Source organism: Trifolium pratense, linkage group LG7, assembly GCF_020283565.1.
Source record: "Trifolium pratense cultivar HEN17-A07 linkage group LG7, ARS_RC_1.1, whole genome shotgun sequence".
In the NCBI taxonomy this organism is placed as follows: Eukaryota; Viridiplantae; Streptophyta; class Magnoliopsida; order Fabales; family Fabaceae; genus Trifolium; species Trifolium pratense.
The window spans coordinates 4,365,351-4,388,450 of record NC_060065.1 but is presented as its reverse complement, the minus strand read 5'-3'; the positions used below and the strand labels follow the sequence as shown (position 1 = coordinate 4,388,450).

The 23,100-nt window shown below is 32.7% G+C and overlaps 3 protein-coding genes across 3 annotated transcripts; 2 read left to right on the top strand and 1 right to left on the bottom strand.

Annotated features, from left to right (window-relative positions):
* Positions 1–3,071: 3,071 nt before the first annotated feature.
* Positions 3,072–5,430, bottom strand: LOC123899467 (thioredoxin-like protein YLS8). The gene is made up of 2 exons (XM_045950600.1): positions 5,213–5,430; positions 3,072–3,625 (listed from the first exon to the last, which is right to left on the bottom strand). Exons 1-2 carry the CDS (start codon positions 5,330–5,332, stop codon positions 3,317–3,319), a joined length of 429 nt encoding a protein of 142 aa, XP_045806556.1. The 5' UTR covers positions 5,333–5,430; the 3' UTR covers positions 3,072–3,316.
* Positions 5,431–10,230: 4,800 nt separating this feature from the next.
* Positions 10,231–17,625, top strand: LOC123895254 (protein KAKU4). The gene is made up of 13 exons (XM_045945512.1): positions 10,231–10,766; positions 11,244–11,308; positions 11,806–11,918; positions 12,611–12,723; positions 12,819–12,949; positions 13,140–13,313; positions 13,931–14,198; positions 14,409–14,488; positions 14,576–14,603; positions 14,997–15,066; positions 15,509–15,594; positions 16,496–16,595; positions 17,029–17,625. Exons 1-13 carry the CDS (start codon positions 10,484–10,486, stop codon positions 17,372–17,374), a joined length of 1,857 nt encoding a protein of 618 aa, XP_045801468.1. The 5' UTR covers positions 10,231–10,483; the 3' UTR covers positions 17,375–17,625.
* A 1,387-nt stretch (positions 17,626–19,012) lies between these two features.
* Positions 19,013–22,227, top strand: LOC123895253 (COP9 signalosome complex subunit 5a-like). The gene is made up of 6 exons (XM_045945511.1): positions 19,013–19,605; positions 19,968–20,249; positions 20,347–20,494; positions 20,644–20,726; positions 21,792–21,869; positions 21,957–22,227. Exons 1-6 carry the CDS (start codon positions 19,219–19,221, stop codon positions 22,044–22,046), a joined length of 1,068 nt encoding a protein of 355 aa, XP_045801467.1. The 5' UTR covers positions 19,013–19,218; the 3' UTR covers positions 22,047–22,227.
* Positions 22,228–23,100: the final 873 nt, after the last annotated feature.

Sequence of the window (23,100 nt, the reverse complement as noted above, 5' to 3'; positions counted from 1 at the left end):
TTTGTGTGTTAACCTTGCGATTCTCATCGAGAAATCTGGTGATGTGAGGTTCGATTAGAAGGTAAGTAAAATTATTTTTCTTTCTCAAAAATCAATGAAGATCTTTTGATTCTCTTATCAGGGTTTCATGTTCGAATCATCTCAGTCACTTCTGTATTGGACTAATCCTAATCGACCCTCCCACTAAAGGATAGTGGAATTGGTATCCCTTAAATTAGTAGATCTATAGACCGGATACTGAATCTTCAAAAGAAAAATGAGTCCTTTGAATCCATTAAAATCTTACTAAAATGTCCTTAAATCTCACAAAATCAGTATATTATCACAAAGTCTTTTAAAATCTTCAAGACTTTTTTTGCCAAGAAAGTCTCTCAAAATCTTAATCCAATACACTCCCCTTAATAAACTAAATAAGAGTAGCAACTTCGCAAAAAATACATCATTTACATGACCGGGTTGGGTACACGGGTTCAAAAACTCAAATCCAATGCCTGAACCGATTGCTTGTGGGTATGGTGAATTGAGCCGGATTCTACCTGCAAATAAACGGATTCGAGTAAATAGTGGGTTGGATTGGTTGACGGGTTCGCATATTAACCCGCACCATGAACACCCCGAGGACTCATATCCAACACTACTATTATAACATGTATGGTCACTACAAGAAAAACGCCAATGGGCGACCTGAAGCAAACATACATAATACCCTCTCTATAGTATTGAATGATAAGTGAATTGTTATATGTTACACACTCTCTCTACTCTTTCTTCTTCACTCTCCATAACCCTCTCTAGGAGTAGTTATTGAATAATCATATATAATTCTTCTTTAAGAAAGCACAAATCAATAACAAATTACCACCATAGGCTAAAACTTAATGACAACAACTCCTTCACTAATCACTAGCAAACTTAAAACCTAAACTAATTGGGGCAAATTTAATTAAAGAAGAGAAGAAATTGACAATCACAGTTGAAGGAGAGGATTGATTCTCAGCTGAATTGAATCCGACAAAGGAGAAGGAGAAGGAATAATACTCCTAAAGAAAGGTTGAGGGTATTGAAGGTAGGGTTTAAGTTATTATTAAAATATTAGAGAAAATGTTACCTACCTTCTTAGAGAAAATGTGTCAAAGAATATCTCGTAACATATATTATTGAGAAGAGATATAGAGATTAGAGATAGAGATAATATATATTTGTTTTTAATATTTTTTTTAATTAATATTCATAAATTAAATTTTGAAATTAAAAATAAAAAGTCTAATTAAATTTAGATTATGTTCAAAATTAAGTAAGTTTTTTAGGTCGAAATTGAATAAGTTAAAATTATATATAATATATATAATATAATTTTCCTAGAATTTACAAGCCTATTTTGAGTATTAAATAAGTTTTTTTTTTCTACGAATTCACAAAAATGTTACCTACCTTCCTAGACAAAATGAGTTGACATAAAAACTCGATTCTGACAACCTTGTTGATGATGGTAGTGGGGGTGTTGGCAGGGGGTGATGGTCGTGCTGGTGGTGGTGAGGATGATGATGATGAGATGGAGGAGTTTTTTTTTTTGTTGTTTACAAAATGGAATTGAGAATCGAACTCAAGATCTCATGCACACTACTCAAATCTCTCACCACTAGAAAAAATCTAATGGCCCTGAGGAGGAGGAGTTTTATTCTCTACATGAATTACTTTTATGGTTCAAAAAGGAAGGTAAAATGGCATTTGCAGCAACATTCATGCCTCATGCAAGTTTAAGGGGATGGTAATTGAAATACAGAGGCCAAAGCTCATGTAAGATTATGATGGATACATTGGAAACTAACCTAATTAGATTAGGTGTAAATGATCTACTTCTCCTTTTAGTGTCTGAAACAATATTTGAGATGTGGACAAAGAAATTTGGGTTTGCAGTTGCACCCATAACCAATCATAACTTCAACGAATTTAGTAATGGTCTGTTGTTTCATTCGGTAAACTAATTGATACTTCTCATGGTATTTTTTTGTGGAAGTTTCAAAGGCAGGCAGTTTTTTTTTTTTTTTTTACCATTTCCAATGCTTGGGTATTATATTCTCCCGATTCTGAATGCAATTTTTAAAATCAATTTATCAGTTTGTTTGATTGTTTAATAAAAATTTATGAACTGAAAAGTAGAAGGGTAGAAAGTCCCAACATCTACTGTCAAACCTGTGAACTGGTTAACTCGATAATCTACTTGGCATGTTGCTATTACATACAAACTTACTTGGTTCATAAGTAATTATGTGACAAGTGAATTTGTTCCAGTGATTAATCTCAAGAGTTGAGAGAAGTTAGTGCATTGACTTTAAGTAGCTTGCATTATGTATAGCGAATCATTGCCTTGTTGCAATGGAGCGTCCGCCGGCCGTGATGGTGATGACAGGTGCTGAACGAATAAAAAGTGCAGCTGCAACATAGAGTTCGTTTGATGTGTGATGCAAAGTAGGTCGCGGCATTATCAAGTGTTCAGAAATTTACATTGTATGATCAACAAAACATATGCTTTTGCTTTTAGTACCCTGGATGATTTTGTATTGTTTGTAACAATACCAGCCAGAGAGTAGTGAGAGTAATTTATGTTTTGGTGGTTAAAAGCTGTTAAGAGTGGCAAATTAGCAAGTACTATGATGAGGGTATAAATGGAGGCATTCAGATTTGTTAGCATTTAGGAAGTGAACTTAACTCTATTGTGAAAAAGAAAATCCTTTGCGAAGACGAAATTATGCCACACAGAATTTCTAATGTCTTTGTAATTTAATTAAACATTGTTGTTTCTAATCTCTCCCAAAACTAGGTTGGTTTATACAATGTATATTTGATCACGATGTATTCCCTTTTGGGTTGTAACTGGGTCGGGTCTAATGCCCCTCAGTCTCTGTTTTTCTTGTTTGTTTAATTAATATATTTCTCTTTAGCTTAAAAAAAAATCTCTTCCAAAACTCAGAATCTGATGCCGAGTTCCTAAGAGTTTAGCTGTTTAGCATGCTTGGTCAGATTGCCCGATTAACATTAATTGAATAAATGTATCCTAACAATTCCTATCATTCCTTTTAATCAATCACTTTAATCATAAAATCATTGTTCAGATAATCCAAGTGCATGTTACACAGTCACAGTCTCACGAGTATAGCAGTTACAGTTCCGAATAAAATGACAGACAAGTAGGTGTGTAGACTGATAGTTTAGTGACAGTTACACATTAATAAACGGTGAACCAGATGAGGTAGGTTTTGTACGAGAATGAAAATAGAGTTCAAATTACACATATCCCAGTAGAGATTGATATATACTAGTAACGGTACTTGGTGGAGTAATCTTTGGGAGCAATGACAAGACCACGGCCCTTCCTTGCACCTCTGTAGACAGTCTCAATGATGTCAATGAATTCTTGTTTGTCCTTCATAGCCCAATTGATCTTGTTGTTGTTTCCAGTGCCAAGGTCGATCATGATGTGCTTGTTCCTAAAGAAGAACATAACTGTGGAAGGGTCATACAGCTCATACATAGTGTTGAAATCAGGTACCTCTGTGATGTCCACAAGGTATATCACAGCAAAGTTTTTTATTGTCTCTGCAACCGATGCGAGCACCTCATCCATCTTCATACAACAAAGAAAAAACATATCAAACTGCAATACTAACCTACTTAATGCAAAATTTACTCAATATAGCTCATATGAATCTAAAATCAAGAGTTTGCATCTGATGATGCTGAAAGAAACAAACATTATGTATGGCATGATAATATCAATCCAGGCCTAAATATCTTCGTGGTGTTCGTAGTTTTATCACATTTTTGAAATTGCGAAAATAGAAGATAAAAATGTGATTGTTATTGCGGTGACAATTTTGTTGAAGATACCTCTACAACTCAATTTGAATTAGCTTTATGATTCTTCAAATTCTATAAGCATATAGATATTGCTGTGTTTACAGAGAATCCAAATGAGGGAGCATCAAAAGAAGTCAAGATGCAGAAATTGTATTAGGGAAATACTTGTTACAAAAACAAATGGCACGAATTAGGATGAAACAGTTTTGCACTCTTACATTAATCTTCTACTCCCTAAATTCATTACTTTATCTCTCGTATCTCCTTTTTTATTGGCTGTTTTCTGTTTCGTATTGTTATCCTGCTAGAAAGAGTTGTACTTATATAGCACTGCTCAACTAGTTTCAACTTAAGTAATATTGAATTTTTTTTTTAGTTGTCAATTGTCCTCTATTGAAGCCCCTGCACTACTTTCTGTACACAATTCCAACAAAGCCATATGCAACAAAGTTTATTTCATCAAGCGGTAACATTTTTTTAACTCCTTTTGATTTTTGTATTCCCTTCATTAGACACAAAATGAAATCAAAATTTTAGTATAAGAATGAAAAACTTCCTTTCATTAGTGTTTTTTGGGTTTCGACTCCTCTATAAAACAACTAGACTTGGGTAGAGCTATAGCAACTAGGACTACAAATTTAAGTGACCAATTCTTTTTTTGCAGTATGTATACTCCTAATTGTTACTTTTCTTGATTATAAGTTCTTTCAACCGATCTACATTAGCTTTTTCCTTCTTATGTTAGGCAAGAAATTTAATAAATTAGAGGTGAACAACATATTCAGTACAGGGGAAAGGGTCGCACCCCGTACTCAGGAGTTCAGTCGTGACATAAGTAAAGTCTAGCCAAATATTGCTTCAGCGAGTAGTAATTCTAGATTTTTTTAATAAAAAACTACAATTGTGATGAAGAATTAGGGCCCGTTTGGATTAGCTTATTTTTCAGCTAAAGCAAACAACTTATGCAATATAAATTATTTTTTATGCTATTTTATAAGTTCCCACTAGTGAAAATTGTATTTTTATAAACTATTTTATCATAAACTAACTTATAAAATAGCACAAAACCTAATTTATATTGCATAAGCTGAAAAATAAGCTAATCCAAACGGACCCTTAATCTTCTCCTCCCTAACTAAATTCATTACATTATCTTTCTTCTCTTATCTCCTATTCTATTGGTTTTGTTAACTTTGGGACTGTTCAACTAATTTCAACTTATATACAAGAAATTATTGCTTAAAAAGTAAAATTGATTTTTCTGAAAAGTGATTGTTGGTGACTGCAATTAACTTAATTAACCAAATAGTAGCAGCATAAAAAGGAAAGAATAAATTGAAATATAAAAAGTTACCTGCATGCAAGTTTCATCCCAATCGTGACCGAAACGGATGACAACGAGACGTTCTTCCTCGGCGAGGATTGCCTGATCAACAGCCCATCCTGAATGCAAGTGAGGTAACATGTACGACATCTTCGGATTCTTTTTCTTGATCGCTAATTTCCCCTTTTCTTGATTTAGGGTTTCTCAATTCAACAATAATAATGCGGGTGGTGTGAATAATACTCACTTAATTTTATCCTTTAAAATGGGTTCTCTCGACTTTACCCTTATTTAATTCAAATTCCATATTAGTCCCTAACTTCTTTTTTTTTTTTATGCAAGTCCCCAGTTTTTTTTTTTTAATTTTTTTTTTGGTACAAAAGTCCCCAGCTTATTAGTAGTAGCATAAAGTGAGTTGGGAACCAAATTGACCGACTGATATTGACATTGTCCGTGTTAAGGAAAAAAGAATGAATGAAAGTTTTATACAATTTTAATTTTTTTCGCCACTAGTTATCCGGGCCACCGCATAATTTAGTTCGGGATTAGTTCTGACATTCAATTTCAGCATCAGATCACCACCGGATCAACTAACGATTGATAATAAAATTTTAAGGGTCATGTTAACATGTGCACCAAAGGCACATGTTAAAGTTCTAAATATAGAAAATTGCATTTAACGTTTGAAAAAAATTTAATATCTAAAAAATTAAATGCACAAATTTCAATATATTATTTCTACTTTTACTTCCTTAACATGTGCACAAATGTACTAGAGCACATGTTAAGATTTTCCAAATATTAATTAACTTTAAAAAAATTAAATGCACTTTTTTCTTACACCAGCAAACTCAATTAATTCCATTCATAATAATAATACCTTCGAAATAGGGTGGATAATAATTATAATTTTGGAGACTAGCGATAAAATAAAACTAGTCGCTTGGGCTAAGTGATAAATTATCCGATTTGCTTATCTCACTACATAATTGACCTTACAGTTGTTGTTCAATACTAATAAATCACGACACTAATGCTAACTCTGTATTATTATTTCAAGGGTCATGCTAACCGGTGTCCCGAGGCACTAGTTAAGGAAACCAAAAGAAGAAAGTTTTGAGTAGAAAATAACATTTTCTAAATTTTTGAGAAGGTGATTGTATAAGTTCTAATGCCAAAGAGAGTTGCTATATGGCACGATAAGCTCTACACACGACTATGCACGACAGATTCATTCTCATGTGATTAATGCGTGCTAGATAGCGTTTGGTGCTGGCGCCGGTGTTTACTGTTTTGAGGTGGTCTGCGAGCTGAGACTAATCTGCCGGTTGTTTCTAAACGTCCACTGAAGCTCTTCCAACCTTTGATTTTGCTTAATCTGTACAAATATGAATTTTATAAATTTTTGGGTTTTAAAAGTTTGAACTTTTTTTGAGATACAAACACATTTTGAAAAATCTAAATTTATTTTCATGATCTACACGAGATTTTGAGTGGGATTAGGAGGTGGACCTCTGTTAGGTGGTATTTGTTTTGGTGTTTATTTTTGGCGTTCCGCATATATACGGCACCCTGTTATGTAGTTACTTTAATTCTGGTCTCTGTTCGTCTTGTGTAGAGACCTGATTAATAATATATTTGCTGTTAAAAAAAAATGCCTACTAGATAGCTTATAATTTTTTAAAATACTTAAAACAAAAACCAAGATAAAATAAACATTCAAGGATGTGTGATAATATCCTAGACTTGTCTTCTACAATATTCATTCAGCCTTGGACAATGGCAACACATCACAGAGTGATTTGGAAAACCACCGCCTCATGTGATGGGATTTCTCATAAATAAACACGTGTGAAACTAAACTGGTAATTAGGAATCAAATAAAAATCAAAAGATAATTCAAATTATAACCAAAATTTAACTCGTGCTATATTGTGACGAATGCTTTTGTCGTGCAGTTTAGCTTTTTCCAATGCCAAATTACTATTTTGCTTCCTTAACCAGAGCACTGTTTATCATTTTTCTTATTTCAATGCTTTGAATTGATGGCTTGCACAACCGAAAACAATCACTCTCCAACTCTATAGCAGCATTCTCACTCTATGTATTCCGTAGCCGAAGCAACGCTTCGTTTACTCACATGGCCTTAGCCTTTAATATAGATGGAATTCATTAACTACTACTCCATTCGTTCCAAAATGAGTGAGTCATTTTGACTATATATATATATATATATTATTCACATATCTTACTTTGACTCTATTTTTCTACTAATAAAAACAAATATTAGCATATAAGATGTTGTTGAATTCATCTCGATAAGCATTTTCAAAATATCATATTTTTGTAATTTTTATTATTGTACAATTTAAAATATTAATTGTCAAAGTTATGGATTGACATGGATGACGCAGTCAACTGACTCACTTATTGTGGGACGGAGGGAGTAATCATTATGAATTTAAGTGTTTGTGATTGTCGGAACACTTGGCACTAATTAATACCTCCATCCATCCTTTTTTTTTTTAGAAACCTCCATCCATCCTTAATTATAAGGAAAAGTCAACTTTTCAGATCTTTTATATTATAAGCTTGTATACACAAGCAAACCCTAAACCCTAATTTGTTTTCTCTATTTTCCCTCCATTTTATCTTGCAATTTTTATTAAAAAATAATACAATCTTGTCTTTACTAGGATTCGAACCCGCAACCCTTCAGTACAAGACAATATTTCCAACCAATATGGCAAGTATACCCATTGTGATTAAAATTATGTGCAATAATTGATAAGCACCATCAATTTTAAAAGTATATCATATCAAAATTATTGTTGACTATATTATTCATCACGAAATATTTTTATGTCTTTCCTGATAGATGATTTTTTTTTCTACCGGATCATAAATTTAGAGAATAATTATCATGTGAGATTTGGAAAGTTATTATCACGTGTAATTTGGAAAGTTATTATCAAACTCATTTTGCTAAATCAATTTTTTTGCAATACAACCAAATACAACCATAGTCATGTCACTAATCATATTTATTCTTTTGATTTTAACATTGCAGATTTAATATTAACCGATGATCAATTGATAAAATATGCACTAGCAGATCAATTGTGATTTAAATTATGTCCATAAAGTGTTAAGGTCCATCAACTTCCATAGGAAAGATTTCATACGACAATTAAGCACCATCAATTTTTATTGCACAATTTAAACAATTAAAAACCGATAATCTCTTATCTCTTATATTATAAGCTTGCTAACATAAGCTAACCCTAAACCAAATTTTTTCCCTCTCATTTCCTCTTTCTTTTTATTGCAGCTTTATATTCAAAAAATACATATTTTTCTACGATAGGAATCGAACTTGCATCCCTTACTTACAATAAAACCTTTCAACCGCTAAAACATGTGCTTCAATTATGAAAGAATTTAGGAATCCTAATATGTTAACCCTGTTTTCAATAAATTTAAACGGCGGAATTAATCACAATTTTTATTTATTTATGGATGTCTACTTAATGTTCTTGATTGTGTCTTTAATTTTTTTTTTTAACCTTTAATTATCATCAATTTTTTAACCTTTAGTTATCAGCAATTTTTTTTTAATAATTAAACAAAACGATGTGGTTCCAAAATTATTTAAACAATATATAAAATATAAAATAAGCACATAAACAAATATAGAATAATTAGTCCATGAAATTCCCTATACTACTCTTATTGAAAATGGCTTAGAATTTTTGTATTTTATTTTTTATTGTTACATATTACAACTAATTAGACTCATGCACCGCATGGGTCAAAGTTCTAGTTTATTGAATAACTTATGTATGTGGACTATAATGTACTTTATCCGTCCCAAAATATAAGCAAAAGAAAGTCAACAAAAGTAAATGTATCTAGACCAAATTTTGAACCAAATTCACCAACTTTTATTGACCAAATTTTGTTTATATTTTGGGACGGAGCTAGATATATCACTTTTTCAATGAATCTAAAAAGTGAACTTTTGCTTATAATTAAAGAAAGAAAGTAATATTTGTACCCCTCCGTCCCAAAATACAAACAAAAATTAGTCAACAAAAGTGAATGTATTTAGTCCAAATCTTTAGCCAAATACATCAAATTTATTTGACTCATTTTTTCTTATATTTTGGGATAGAGTGAGTATGTTATTGAATTTGCAATAAAAAAACAAGTGATTGGACAAGTACACATTAGAGATAACAATAAAACAACTTAAATCAAAATCATTCTCCAAACATAGTAACATTTAAGAAAGATTTTAAACTGGAAATATCATTTCATATTTCAACCATGGTTTATGTCGTGCTTAAACATCAACATGAAATTATAAAATTGTGAAAACAAAAATCTATATGACAAAACAAATGAAAATATATTTTAGATCCGAAGCAACATAAATTACAAGACCATAATCAGGCATAGTGGTCATTGGGTGCTAAAACATCTACAGATTCTTCTTCTTTAAAGTCTAGCTTCAATGATCTTCAATGTAAGGATATCAAATGCTTTTTAAATAACACACTTTGATTTTTATTTTTTTTACACAATAACACATTTTTTTGTCAATTAGCCTAGTGGTTAGAAAATCCACCTTAAAGATGAATAAGTGGAGTGTCCCGAGTTCGAACCCGGACTCCCACACATATAATGCGATGTCCTTACCACTGAGCCAAACTAATTTAGAAAATCATTCGAGTCGATCTTTCACTAATTTAGAAAATTGCAAAATTTGTTCTTTATGCCTTGAAAGGGGTTCCAACTCAAAGAATCTTCTAACATTACTTACCTAATCACTTCTAAGACCTTCAATTACTAGATCTATTCCATATCGTTTGAGAATCATGCACATTATTCATATAATTTATTTTAATTGTAATTTTTTTATTAATATAAAAAAGTAAAAAATGAAAATACTATATGAATAAAATCCACAACAAAAGTTACACAATTAATTATTAAAATTAAAATATTGAGAATATTTAACGCAAACAAACAAAACTATTACCGGTATATATGACGATGCAAGAGAACAAAAAATAAATATTCTTTCGGGCACACAAAAAATCCAATTATCCGAAGTAAATAAAAATGAATAAACCGAAGATAACCGCAAGAACAATAAAACACTTTGTCTGTTTCTTGTAAGTGAGGTTTTGAAGCGAAAAGAGAAAGAAGAAAACGAATAGAATAGAATTCAAGCAGAAGATTCGACACTTCAATTTCCCACGTGTACTTCCGCGCGTGTGTTTCGCTCCCATCTTCATGGCTTCAATTTCCGGATCTCAATCGAGAGGAGGAGGAGGCAAAATGGTTCGCCTCCGCCGTACCGCCGCCGCCAGAAACCGTACTCCATATTCCCGACCCGTTCCACCACAGCCTCAACCTCAAAGCCCTAATTGGCTTTCACGTTTCGTCATCTCTCCCACTCGTTTCATTGCTTCCGGTGCCGGAAAAATTTTGTCCACTGTTTTGGATCTTGAATCGTCTCCATCTTCTTCTTCCTCAGCTACTTCTTCTTCCTCTTCTTATGCCGATTCCGTTGCCGGTAATTCATACACTTTTTTTATGCAATTTCGTTAATTTGACATTTTTGTACTTGCAATTACAATACTAGGGTTTTTTCCCCCTAATTTGTGAACTTCTAGTGATTAATTCAGAAATTATTTTTATTTTGACTATTTGGACTTAAGTGTACTGAAAATTCTTTAGTTTTACATTAGTTGTAGTTTATCTAGTTTCTGTAGATCTATTAGTTGAGGAATACTTGTGTTGCTATTGTGGATTTTTTTAAGTGCTTAATTGGATTTGAAAAAAAAATGCAAGCTATAAGAATATATTAAGTATTTATTTAATTTTAAAATTAAAGTACACGCCATGGTCACTGTTTGTTCAGTTTTTTTAAAAAAATATGCAAATTTAAGTACATGTCTTTTGATATCGGATAGAGCCATGCAATTTTTTTGAATCGAATAGAGCCATGCAATTCCCTCCTAAAAAACCTGTTCACTGTTCAATTTTGCAGAGGAAGTTGGTGATCTTGATGATGTAAGTTATAACCCTTTTGAAGGTGAAGTTGCATTAAACCAGGTGGGTTATGTTGTGCTTTAGATGCAAAATGCTTGTTTTTTTAGTGTTAGGAAGAAGAAACTAGTAATTTTCAATAGTTATATTTTGGTGTTTTTGGTATTTTTGTTTTGCACTGTTCTTTGATGAGGATGTTGAACTGTTTTTCATTATTTTATATTATGTGCATTTTGATAAACCTGACATAATCACTCGCTTAGACATTGCAGAAACATGACAAAGTTCTTTAGTTTTTGTTATAAGACACCTTGTTGTTCCACTTATTAATGCGCCTTTGGTAGTTTTATTATATTTCACTTTTCCGACCTATTCTTCATAATAGCAGACAAATCTGAATCATTAAATTGTAATTTTTAGAAATGTACTGGCTTGTGAGTTGTGATAGTACTGTAGATTGTGTTTCCATTCGGTTAGAGGCAATCTTGATCGGTGTTTTCTGTCTTTATGAATCCCTCGTTCCATCTATCTTGTGCATTTGACATTGGTATCTCTGTTGAAAGGGTGGGACGTCAGAACCTATCAATTTATCCATGAAGGAGCTCCAGCCATTAGTTGCATATAGCAAAAGCAAGAATACCATTGAGCAGCTACTAATGCAAGAGACATTCTCAAGGTACCGAAGAATTTATATCGATTCTAAATTTTACATTGAATTTTCTCTTTTCTATTTCTTACTTTTTGCACCCTTGTTGTATATTTTTGTTGAAAGTTTGCTATGTCTACCTCTTTTGTAAACACTGTAATTTCATTAACACTAACCGACGGTTAGATAAAAATCACAGCATCCTGGTTTTAGGGCTGGCTAACATTCTTTGTAGTGTTGAATTTAAAATTAGCAGTATTCTTTATTAGGCTTGACCAACCCTCATCTCTTGAGCCACCTTTTAAGGTCGAGTTAGGCCAAAGTATTTCTTGTAAGGCTTGGGCAATTGTGACCTCTTGAGCTATATTTTGGGGTTGACTTAGGCCTATCCCAAATTATAAGAGAAGACTGTCATTGGCTAATTTTTAAATTGACTGCAAGACTTGGGCAATTGTGATCATGCACAGCTCTGGTCATTTTAACTTTCAAATATTGGGAGCCTTCAAAAAGTAAGCATTAGGCAAGGAATGTATTCATGTAAATTTTACGGTGCAGCAGATATCGTGGTCTATACCGAATTTGCAGACCTTGAGTAATATGTTTTGTGTGAATTATAGGGAGTAGAAAAACATTTATAATGTGCTTCACACTGTAGTGGTTGCATGAACTGTTTCCTCTTGCTGTTCTAAATAAGATTCTCAAACAGCTTAATATTTGATCAGGGAAGAAGGTGATAGGTTGATAAAAATAATAAGATCAAGAGTTGTGGATTCTCCTGCAAATGATGATAGGGTTACCAGGCCAAGGGATATATCCAACACGACTCTTGCAACTGGTATATATTCTCTATATTCAAATTCAAATTCAAAACACAATTTTAACTGTATACTTTTACCTGACCATGGATTTTCAATTATTTCTCGGATACAGGCTCACCTGAGCTCTGTAGTGCTGCTGTTATGGAGTCAAAGAAATGGATGCTGGAAAAGAAGTCTGGATTAGATTCAAATTCTGATTTAGGTTATGGAAGTCCTAGTTTGAATTTGATTGCATTACCACAAGTTAGTGACTCTCTCTCTCTCTCTCTCTCTCTCTCTCTCTCTCTGTGAGTTTATGGGGAAGGGGAAACATACAGTGATGTTTGTCTATGCTATCTCCTCCCCCTTTTCCTCCTTCATATAGTATATATCTTGGCAATATAAATTGATGTTAATTGTCTGTTCTTACCCTATATACTTGGCTGTCATGCAGGCTCCCAAAGATGAAGGATCGCCTGTGGATGTGGCTAAGTCGTATATGCGTTCACGTCCTCCATGGTCATCTCCTTCTGTGGACCATACTAAGCCTCCAACACTATCCGGAATTCAGCTCTTTAAAGAAGAAACACCATATCCATTTGGTGGCAATTCTACGTCATCCTTGAAGGTGTCATTCGATGTGTTTTCATATTCCCTTTTTGCTTGATGATCTGTGTCCTTATTTAATTAGGATTAGAGGTCTGGTGTTAATAAAAATAAGGAATATCACTTTGTCTTTTTTATCTAACCATAGTCATCTAACAAGGTACTAAATGAGGTCCTAAAGGTGCGCACAGAATGACACAGTTAACAGACCAAATGGTATTGAAAATAAGAAAAAAAATAACTTTCTATTGATCTCAGTGAAGCTCAATGTGAGCTTTAAGAAGTCAACAGTACAATAGGGAAATTTTGGAGTCCCTATTTCTCACAGCAAATACCTTTTTTGCCATCTCCTGTCTTCCAAAAATACACTTTCTTTAATATAGAGTGCCTATCAAATAAACTTTGAAAAGTATTGTCTAGAAATTCACGTGCTTCAACTTTAGAAAACAACGTAGCTTGGTTTTAAAAGGTAAATTACACAACATCTCTTAGTAGAGTTTCTCATGCTCTGGAATATCATTTGCCAAGAAAGTTACATCACTGCTCCTGTCAATCATAGCTCATTTGTCATTAGGGTTGATTGAGTTACAGTATTCAGTTATTATTATTTGTTTCATATTTGTTGATGCTCAAATGCAGTTTAAAAGGGATTCTTCTGCTACCGGGTCATGGAGTATTCAGGATGAGATAAGAAGAGTTAGATCCAGGGCAACAGAGGAGATGCTTAGAACAGTTCCCTCCTCAAAAATTGACTGGTCTGCATTTGCTGTGGAGCATAAAAATAATGTCAACTCATCTGCAATTGAAAATATTGGAGCTAGTTCTAGAGAAAAAGTACATAATTTTACAAATTTAGTAGCTCCATCCGTAAACTTGGCCAGTGGATTGGGTTTTGAGGCCACTTCAGGTATGATTCAACTACTGTAGGAGCCTTTTGGTTTATTCGGATAGTCAATCCTTTTGATATAAGGACCTATTCATTTATTCTTATTACATATATAATATATAATGTCTTGAATGTTTCACACCCACTTATATTTTTCCTGCCTATTTATTTATTTGAAAAACACATTACCTCTTGGATGTTTAACAATTTTTTTTTTGGTTTACCTTTCAGATTTGCAGAGTAAACTGGATAGGAACCAACCTGAATCTGTGCTGCCAGATGCAGCTAATATTATTTCTGAACAGAATCAGGTGCTCAAGTGGAGTTTATATACATTTAGGCTTGTTTGAGATTAACCTATTTTGTGTCTTAACATGTTTTTTTTTTCTTTTGTTAAGGGCTTTGTAGCTGTTCAGAAAACCAAAGGTAACGCTTTTGCTAATTGGCACTTAACTAATTACCTGCAACTGCGCTGAAACACTCCACACGAAATTTTAAGTCCCTGTATTGTCTTCAAGTATTAGATTTGCTTAATTTGTTGGTCAAATATATTTTAGAAGCAAAACCATTTTGTTAATTATCAATGCATAGCTTATGTAATACTCAGAACAACCATAATTAGGCAATTTGACTCGGACACTGGTCGTTATTATTTAAAAGCTGAAAAATACTCCATGATTTAACTAGCATGCATAGATCCACTGTTCTTTCTGTTGGTACAATCTGACTAACAGATAGAATGCTTGTTCATTCACAAAATTTATTCCCTTGTCTCTCTGTAGAAGTCTTACTTGGCTTATGAAAAACCATGTCACATAGGTACCCAAGATGACTGTAGAGAAATAACTACTTCAGTACTAAGAGACGGGTCCTCAGATAATATGCACAGGTTAGAGTATATCATTTTGACATTTCTCTGTAATATACTGTGATATTACCTTCTTCTCCCTTCCTAAAATTCCACCATAACTTTACATTTTCTTTTTTCTTGTCTGATTGATGGAGTACCAATACGGTGCATTCAAGGTCCTTTGTACCCTATAATTTAACTCATTAATCATGTTTTGACAATTTCTTTAGGTTTATGAGAGGATTTTTTAGTCAACACCACAAACCTTTCATTTGGATTTTCTTTGGCTGACAAACAGAAAAAATTTCAAGACTAAATGACTGATACAAATTACAGCAACAGTTAAACATTATGTTGAGTTTAATCTTTTGTCAGTGTGGTTACCCATGTACATAGGTCTGGTCAGGCTATTGTAGGGATATCTGTCCTTGTTTGGTTATATCATTTGTCTTCTAATTTTTGCATTTTCTTAATTTAATAGGAATGGTGATCTTGTTAAAGTCAATGGCACCGATGACATAAATGAGTCTAAGCACCAACAAGACCTAGTTGAAGAAACTAGGGAAGGTAAGAGTTTTTAGTTCTGTTGGCCCCCATGTGATTACATAATGCACCCAGTTGATGTTATGAGCTATTTGCAATGTATGTAATCATGGTTGTTTGATATATTGTGAATATGTGAGAAGTTAAACTGTTTGGTGATGCACTATGGACCACTGCACTATGCTAAGTGTTTAGTTTCATGACCCAGTAAATCAGTGGTATCTTCTCCAGTAACAGTAATAATAGTAATAGCATGTCCTAGTAAAACTGAAGCGGACTTAAAATCACACTGTCTATGTAGCCTTTGTGATGGTTCTAGCTGATTATTTGGTAAAAAGAAACCTTAAAATCACACTGTCTATGTAGCTTTTGTGATGGTTCTAGCTGATTATCTAGTAAAAAGAAACCTTAAACTACCGTGAACTTTTGCATTGTCTGACTATTGGAAGGCTTTGATGTTGCCCCCTGTTTTTAGATTCGCCGGAGGGTTATAGTCCTGCATTCAGGTGAAAAGAAACTTCACTCAATGTTTTGTAACGCACAATGCATGCAAGGGAGCTTCAGCTTTTTAATTTCTATAGTTTAAGAATTCAGGATTTGTGTCTGGTCAGACAGAATAACCTCCAAATGGTGTCAGATATTGGTAGGCCCTACAGGCCATTCCTGTAGAGAACTTTAGCTAGTATACACCCTCACATTTTATGATGAGTATGATTGGATCCAGTTATACATTTCATGGTTAAATATGTTATGCATTTTCTTAAGGGCATGTTTGCAAAGATCAGGTTAATTATGTAGATAGATCTGGTATATTGCCGTCATAGATCATGATAATTTATCTTTCTGTGCCTCCTTAGTTTAAATATTTTATCCAATATTTTCATATGTTAGTTTGCTTCTTAGATGATCCTTCCTCCGAATGCAGTTTCAAATTCTAGATTACAAGATGGAAATCTATCAGAATTCAAAGAGAAGGTTGGAACAGAAGATGCACCGGAAAATGGATTCCCCTCTTCAAGGCCCAGGTAATCATGGTTTACTTTTCTTGTTTACTTTTTTTGGTCGATTGTTCTGTATGCAAAATCTTTTAATTTTAGGGAATGTTAACAACATATTTTTTATTATTGGGTGAAGTTAATGTGGATTCGAGCAAATAAGAAATGGCTCTGAGCCTCTGACCCTATAGGGATTAGGGAGTGGGAGAGAACCACATAATTTGGTATGATCCATGCGAATTTTACTTCAAAACTGTGTTGCTAACCTTTTTTTGAATTAAGGTTAGTTTTAGTTAACCAATGGAATGTAAAATTGTGATATAAGTTTTCTTGTTGCCTTCATCATAGTATTTGGCCTCGCCACCTACAGATTATCTTTTGGAAGTATTACCTCCTCAATTACTAAATTTGGAATCAACAACTTCTGATACTAAGTTACTTCTGCCATTTTTCTGTTTACCAGTGTCTATGCAGGGAAGGCTGCTGAACAGAACTCGAAAACATTGAATAACGAATCGAGTACAGTCAATTCAAGTCAGGAGAGGATAGCTCAGGGCGTTCTTGAGCAAGAGACTCGGAAAATGTCTCATGAATCTACTGAGGTGCCTGATGTGAGTATAGATGGTACCGTTGCTTCCAGAGATGACGGGTCACAGAACAGCTCCAGTGTACAGTACGAGGTTCAACAGGTCAGTTCTCAGCAAGGTCCAGAATCGGGCTCGGTAGCCACACCAACTAGTAGTATTGCTAAGCAAAAGGGTAAAAGATTGACCAGATACAACAGAAGGGGCAGCAAGGGTGTCAAATGACGCGGGTTGTATTTTGTATGTTAAATTGTAAGTTACGGTTAGCTTCTGAGAATAGGGATTATGCAGGCCATTTGTTGAGGTTAATAATGTTCACAAATGAGTCTACATCAACTTAGGCAGTATTTTTTGTTTCACTTGCTTGTTGTTTTTCATTATTTGTTGATCATGTCCACGGAAATCAGGCTCGGGAAATTGAATGTATTATCTGTAAAAATGTTTAAATTAGCGACATGGAATTTTTTCTTTTCCTATTTAACTAATTGACATGGATTTGCATGCACAACCTGAATGGTTAAACTGGTCATTGACAGTCAGGCCCACCATCACCAACCAACAGAGATGTCGGTGTGAGCCGTTAGGACATGACCCTTCATTGTGCAACAGAAGGTAAAGTAGTTATAGATCATAATATGCAAGAATGCTTGTTTGTGTGCATGATGATAATAACGTGTATGGATAATGTTCTCTTGATTTAATTGTATTATTATTATTATTATTTTTTTGTCAAGTAGTTTTATTTTTGAATGAGGTCTAAAGTTATTATAATCAGGAATGGAGGGATATTATAAGTTTTTTCCTCTTTATTTACAAAAACACATAAAAGTTGATTAAAGATTGGGTCCGTTTGTTACAGATTAAAAAAATAGTGATTTTGATATAAAATAATTTAGAGATTAGTTTTTAGAGATTTTTAGAAAAGTTGAATTTATTTTGTGTTTGTTTATTATAATAATTTTTTTTTTTTAAAAAATAAAAATAATCTTTAGTTTGTTTGGATATAACTTATAAAAGTGATTTTTTTAATTACAAATAATTTTCTTATTTTAACATTTTTTTTTTCTCTCCTCTAATTTTTTTTTTTATTTTATAAGTTACTCTTAGTAGCTTCTCATTTTTAGCTGTTTTCTAATTATTTTTAGCTTCTGATTATTTTACAAATCTATAGCAAACAGATGCAAAACAATTAAAAGTGATTATTTTTATAAAAAAATGATTTTTTTTTCTAAAATAAGCTATAATAAACGGCCTCATAAGTCGGTGGATTAATTAGTTTGGCTAGAGATATAAACATCGAAGGGATAATAGGGGTAACAACCGCCTCTCAACCGAGTTGACCTTAGGGTTTGAGGTCTCTATGAGAATGAATTCTCTATTTTGTCCCTATCATATTTTTACATCTCAACTCTTAATCAATTTCAATATTATTTTCTCATACTTTTTTACAATTGAAAGAATCCAAATCGAATTCTACTCACTCCAACTAAACCCACAGAAACAAATTAGATAACTTGATAGCAATTACTTCTAATATATCGTTGCTATATTTTTTTTTTATTTCACTAAACTTTTTATAATCTTTTTATTGTTTCTATTTTTTTCTATAATTTATTTTTTCTATATTGTTTTCTTTCTATAATTTTGTTTTTTTTAATTAAACTTTCTATAATTTTTTTATTATTTTTTTTCATATATTTTTTTTATAAGATTTATGCATATATTTTTAATCGAGTAAAATTACAATAAATGATATAAAAATTTGAACTATTATTAAAATTAATAAGGATGAATTAGTAAATTTGGTATTTTATTTTATTATTTATTATATTATATATAATAGAATATAGAATAGAAAGAACTAGATATGCATAAAAAGATATGCTTAACAAAAAAAAAAATCATTAAAGAAACAAGTAGATAGGTCTATAAAATAGAAAGCTATGAACCTTAATTTTATTTAATTCTCTCTTTTCCTCTAGATTGTCAGTCACTTCACTACTCCCCTAGAGTCTCCTTCCCCGTTCCCACTGAATCACCGGAGCACCGGAAGGAACAACGGCGGAGCAATGGAAGCGTCTTCCTCATCGGCAATAGCACAACAAACATGGGAATTGGAAAACAACATCATGCCAATGGAAACTCCCGCAGACGATTCAATTTTCCACTATGACGAAGCTGGCCAAGCCCAATTCCAACGCGATAAACCATGGGCAAACGATCCTCACTATTTCAAACGCGTTAAGATCTCTGCACTCGCTCTTCTTAAGATGGTTGTTCACGCTCGTTCTGGTGGAACAATCGAGGTTATGGGTCTTATGCAAGGTAAAACCGATGCTGATTCTATCATTGTTATGGATGCTTTCGCTTTGCCTGTTGAAGGTACTGAAACTCGTGTCAATGCTCAAGCTGATGCTTATGAATACATGGTTGATTATTCTCAGACCAACAAACAGGTTAGTTTTGATTTGATTCGTTAATTTCAAACCCTAACCCTAATTATGACAATTTTGCTTTGTTTCCTGTAAACCCTAACCCTAATTACAGTTTTGATTTTTGCTTTAAATAACTAGTTGAAAACCCTAACCCTGATTATAGTTGTGATTTTCCCTTTAACTCTGATTATAGTTGTGATTTTCCCTTTAACTCTGATTATAGTTGCGATTTTCCCTTTAACCCCTAACCCTGATTATATTTGTTATTTTCCCCTTAAACCCTAACCCTGATTATAGTTGTGATTTCCCCCCTTAAACCCTAAACCCCTGACCCTGAGTAGAATTGTGATTTTGTCCTTACTAATTGATATTTGTGTGTGTAGGCTGGGAGGTTGGAGAATGTTGTGGGATGGTATCATTCTCATCCTGGTTATGGTTGTTGGCTTTCGGGGATTGATGTGTCGACACAGATGTTGAATCAGCAATTTCAGGAGCCGTTTTTGGCTGTTGTGATTGATCCGACGAGGACTGTTTCTGCTGGAAAAGTTGAGATTGGGGCTTTCAGGACTTACCCTGAAGGTTATAAGCCTCCTGATGATCCTATTTCTGAGTATCAAACTATTCCTCTTAATAAGATTGAAGATTTTGGTGTTCATTGCAAGCAGGTTCCTTTTCTTTTTTAGCTCCCATGAATTCCATCTCAAACCCTATATAATCCTTGTTTTTGTGTATTTTTGTCTCATACATTTGTGTGTTTTTCAGTACTATTCCTTGGATATCACTTACTTTAAGTCTTCTCTTGATTCACACCTTTTGGATCTTCTGTGGAACAAATATTGGGTGAATACATTGTCATCTTCTCCTTTATTGGGCAATGGAGACTATGTAGCTGGACAAATCTCAGATTTAGGTATTCTTCGGTGTTATTCTTTTTACTGTGATAATTTGTTTTTGTTGACTTGAGTTGGTTCTCGATTTCTCTTATTAAATATCCTGTTGTTTTTATTGTTACATTCTGTATTTATGAATAACTCAATTGGGAACTTTTCTTTGTTGCAGCTGAAAAGCTAGAACAAGCAGAGAATCAATTGGCACACTCACGTTTCGGGCCACTAGTAGCACCTTCACCTAGAAAGAAAGAAGTAAGTGTTTCTACTTCAATGTACTTTGTCTAATTATGGAATTTCTGTATTGAGAGTTTCAGCTGGTTTATTGTTTTACTTATTCATTTGAACAATAATTTTTTATGATCAAAACCGCTCTGGGTGTTTTGTTATTATAGCATTCACTCATTCTCTAGGCATATATTTAGATATCCATATGTAGTAATCGTGGTTTTGAGAAAGTTTCTCTTACTCAGCCATGAGTATCCATGATTACTATACCCCATTATACTTTTTTGTTTATCCGTAATTTTCATATTTGGTAATTATATTATATTTCCGGCCAACATTTTTATGCTATGGGAGTGTGAGAGAAGGATGTATTGCATATTTTGCATCTACTCTGGCATCATATGTTTTGTAACATCAATTCACAATTTAACCTCTTTACTTTTGTTGTGTTGGCTTTTCAATAGATGATTGAATGTTGGTTAGATTTTTTTTATCAGTAGGAATCAAACTCTTTAACCTAGGGATTAAACCACTCACACACTGCGCACCAATCACTTGAGCTAGACCCCACCCCAATGAATGTTGTGTAAGATACCTTTGCTATGTTTCAAGATGTTTGCAAACCATCATTGCAATGTCAAGCGTCTATTACTATGAAATTTAAGGTTCACTCAGTAAGTGTTAATTAGTTTGTTTCTTTCTTTTTCTAGTTGCCAGATACCAATAATTATTGAGCAGGTTCCTCTTGCTTTGGCAACTCAGATTCCAACAATTTAGAACATCCAGTATCACCTTGTGTCAAAACAAGAGTGAATTCATTTAACTTTTCTTATTGGAAAATGGGATTTAATTTAAATTTAAAGTGATATACATGTGTGCATATAGTTGTTAGATTTACGAGTGCTCCAACTAGATGTTGGACATTTGCTTACTCAGCCAGTAAATAGCATGCTTGGATTTGCGTTCAGAAAATTTAAAATTATATAAATAAACTCTTCTGTTACCTATTTGATGTTAATTATTTTTATTTAACTATTTTTATTATTTAACTTTTTTATTTAATGTCGACGTCAAATTCTCAATGATGTGCAGGAAGAATCTCCACTCGCTAAGATCACTCGAGATAGTGCAAAGATAACAGTGGAGCAAGTACATGGTTTAATGTCACAGGTAATTGCTAACACCATCGTTCATAAATAGTAGAAATTAATAATAAAAAATAACGGCTAAATATTATAGTTAATTTGTTGGATGCAGGTGATCAAGGACACACTGTTCAACTCTGTTCATCAAGCTAACAAGTCTCGTGTAGAAACATCTGACCCCGAACCAATGATTGAAAGCTGATTATGGTTTCTTTCCATTAGACATACGGAATTTTTGTTGTGATGTCCTTCTCATTCATTGCCAACAGTTAAAGTAGGCAATTGACATCGGATTCAAGTTCTCATAGAGTTAACTTTATAAACTGCATCTTGTGTAGTTATAAATTTTATTTTATTGTTTTATCAATTTTACTTTATTGCAATCTCTTTAATGGCTACTTCCACTCAAACAGCAACATAAAATTTGTTCACTAAGATGTTTTGCCCAACAGTAGTTTGTAAAAAAATAGAACCTCTTTAAGTAAATGTAAGTAAAAATGCAAAGTCTTTGGAAGTTTACGATTCAATGTGTAAAATTGAGGACTTAAATTCATTTAAAAATTAAAATACTAAAATATAAATACGCATTTTAGTTTATAAGCAAAAAAAAAAACTTATTTTCTTTCTTATTTTTTTTATGACTAAAAACTAATAAAAATTCTTAATAAAACTTTTTTGTTTGAAGTTTTTATTTATTATGGATGGTGATTTATTTTTTACGAGGATGATTTTAGAGTGCCTTAACAAATAATTAAGGTTATTATAAATTCGTTTTAAATCGTAAACTTCCTATAAAAACATAAAAATAGTATGTTTTTACTAACAGTTTAAAAACTTAATTTTTTTTTTAGTTTATTTAAATTTTATATTAGTAATAAATAAATATTATATTTTATCTAGAGAGACTTTTTATAATTGGTTATTCAGTCTATATTATACACCAAATGACGGAGAATGGAGGGAGTAAATAAAGAGTTAGACAAATAATAATTTTTAGTACTCAATCGTGTGCGAAAAAAATAAAACAATACACAAAGAATAAATGAAAACAAGTGAGAAACAAAAACAAATAAGTAATTATTATATTTTGATAAAATAATATAATACTGTATTCTTAAGAATTGTGGACATTTAAATATATTTGTAGACGTTTTGTCAAAAAAATAATATTTGCAGACATTTAGATATAATAAGTTACTCTATCCGTATTGTTCAAAGAAAGTTGATGTATTTGGTTAAAAATTTAAACTAAATAC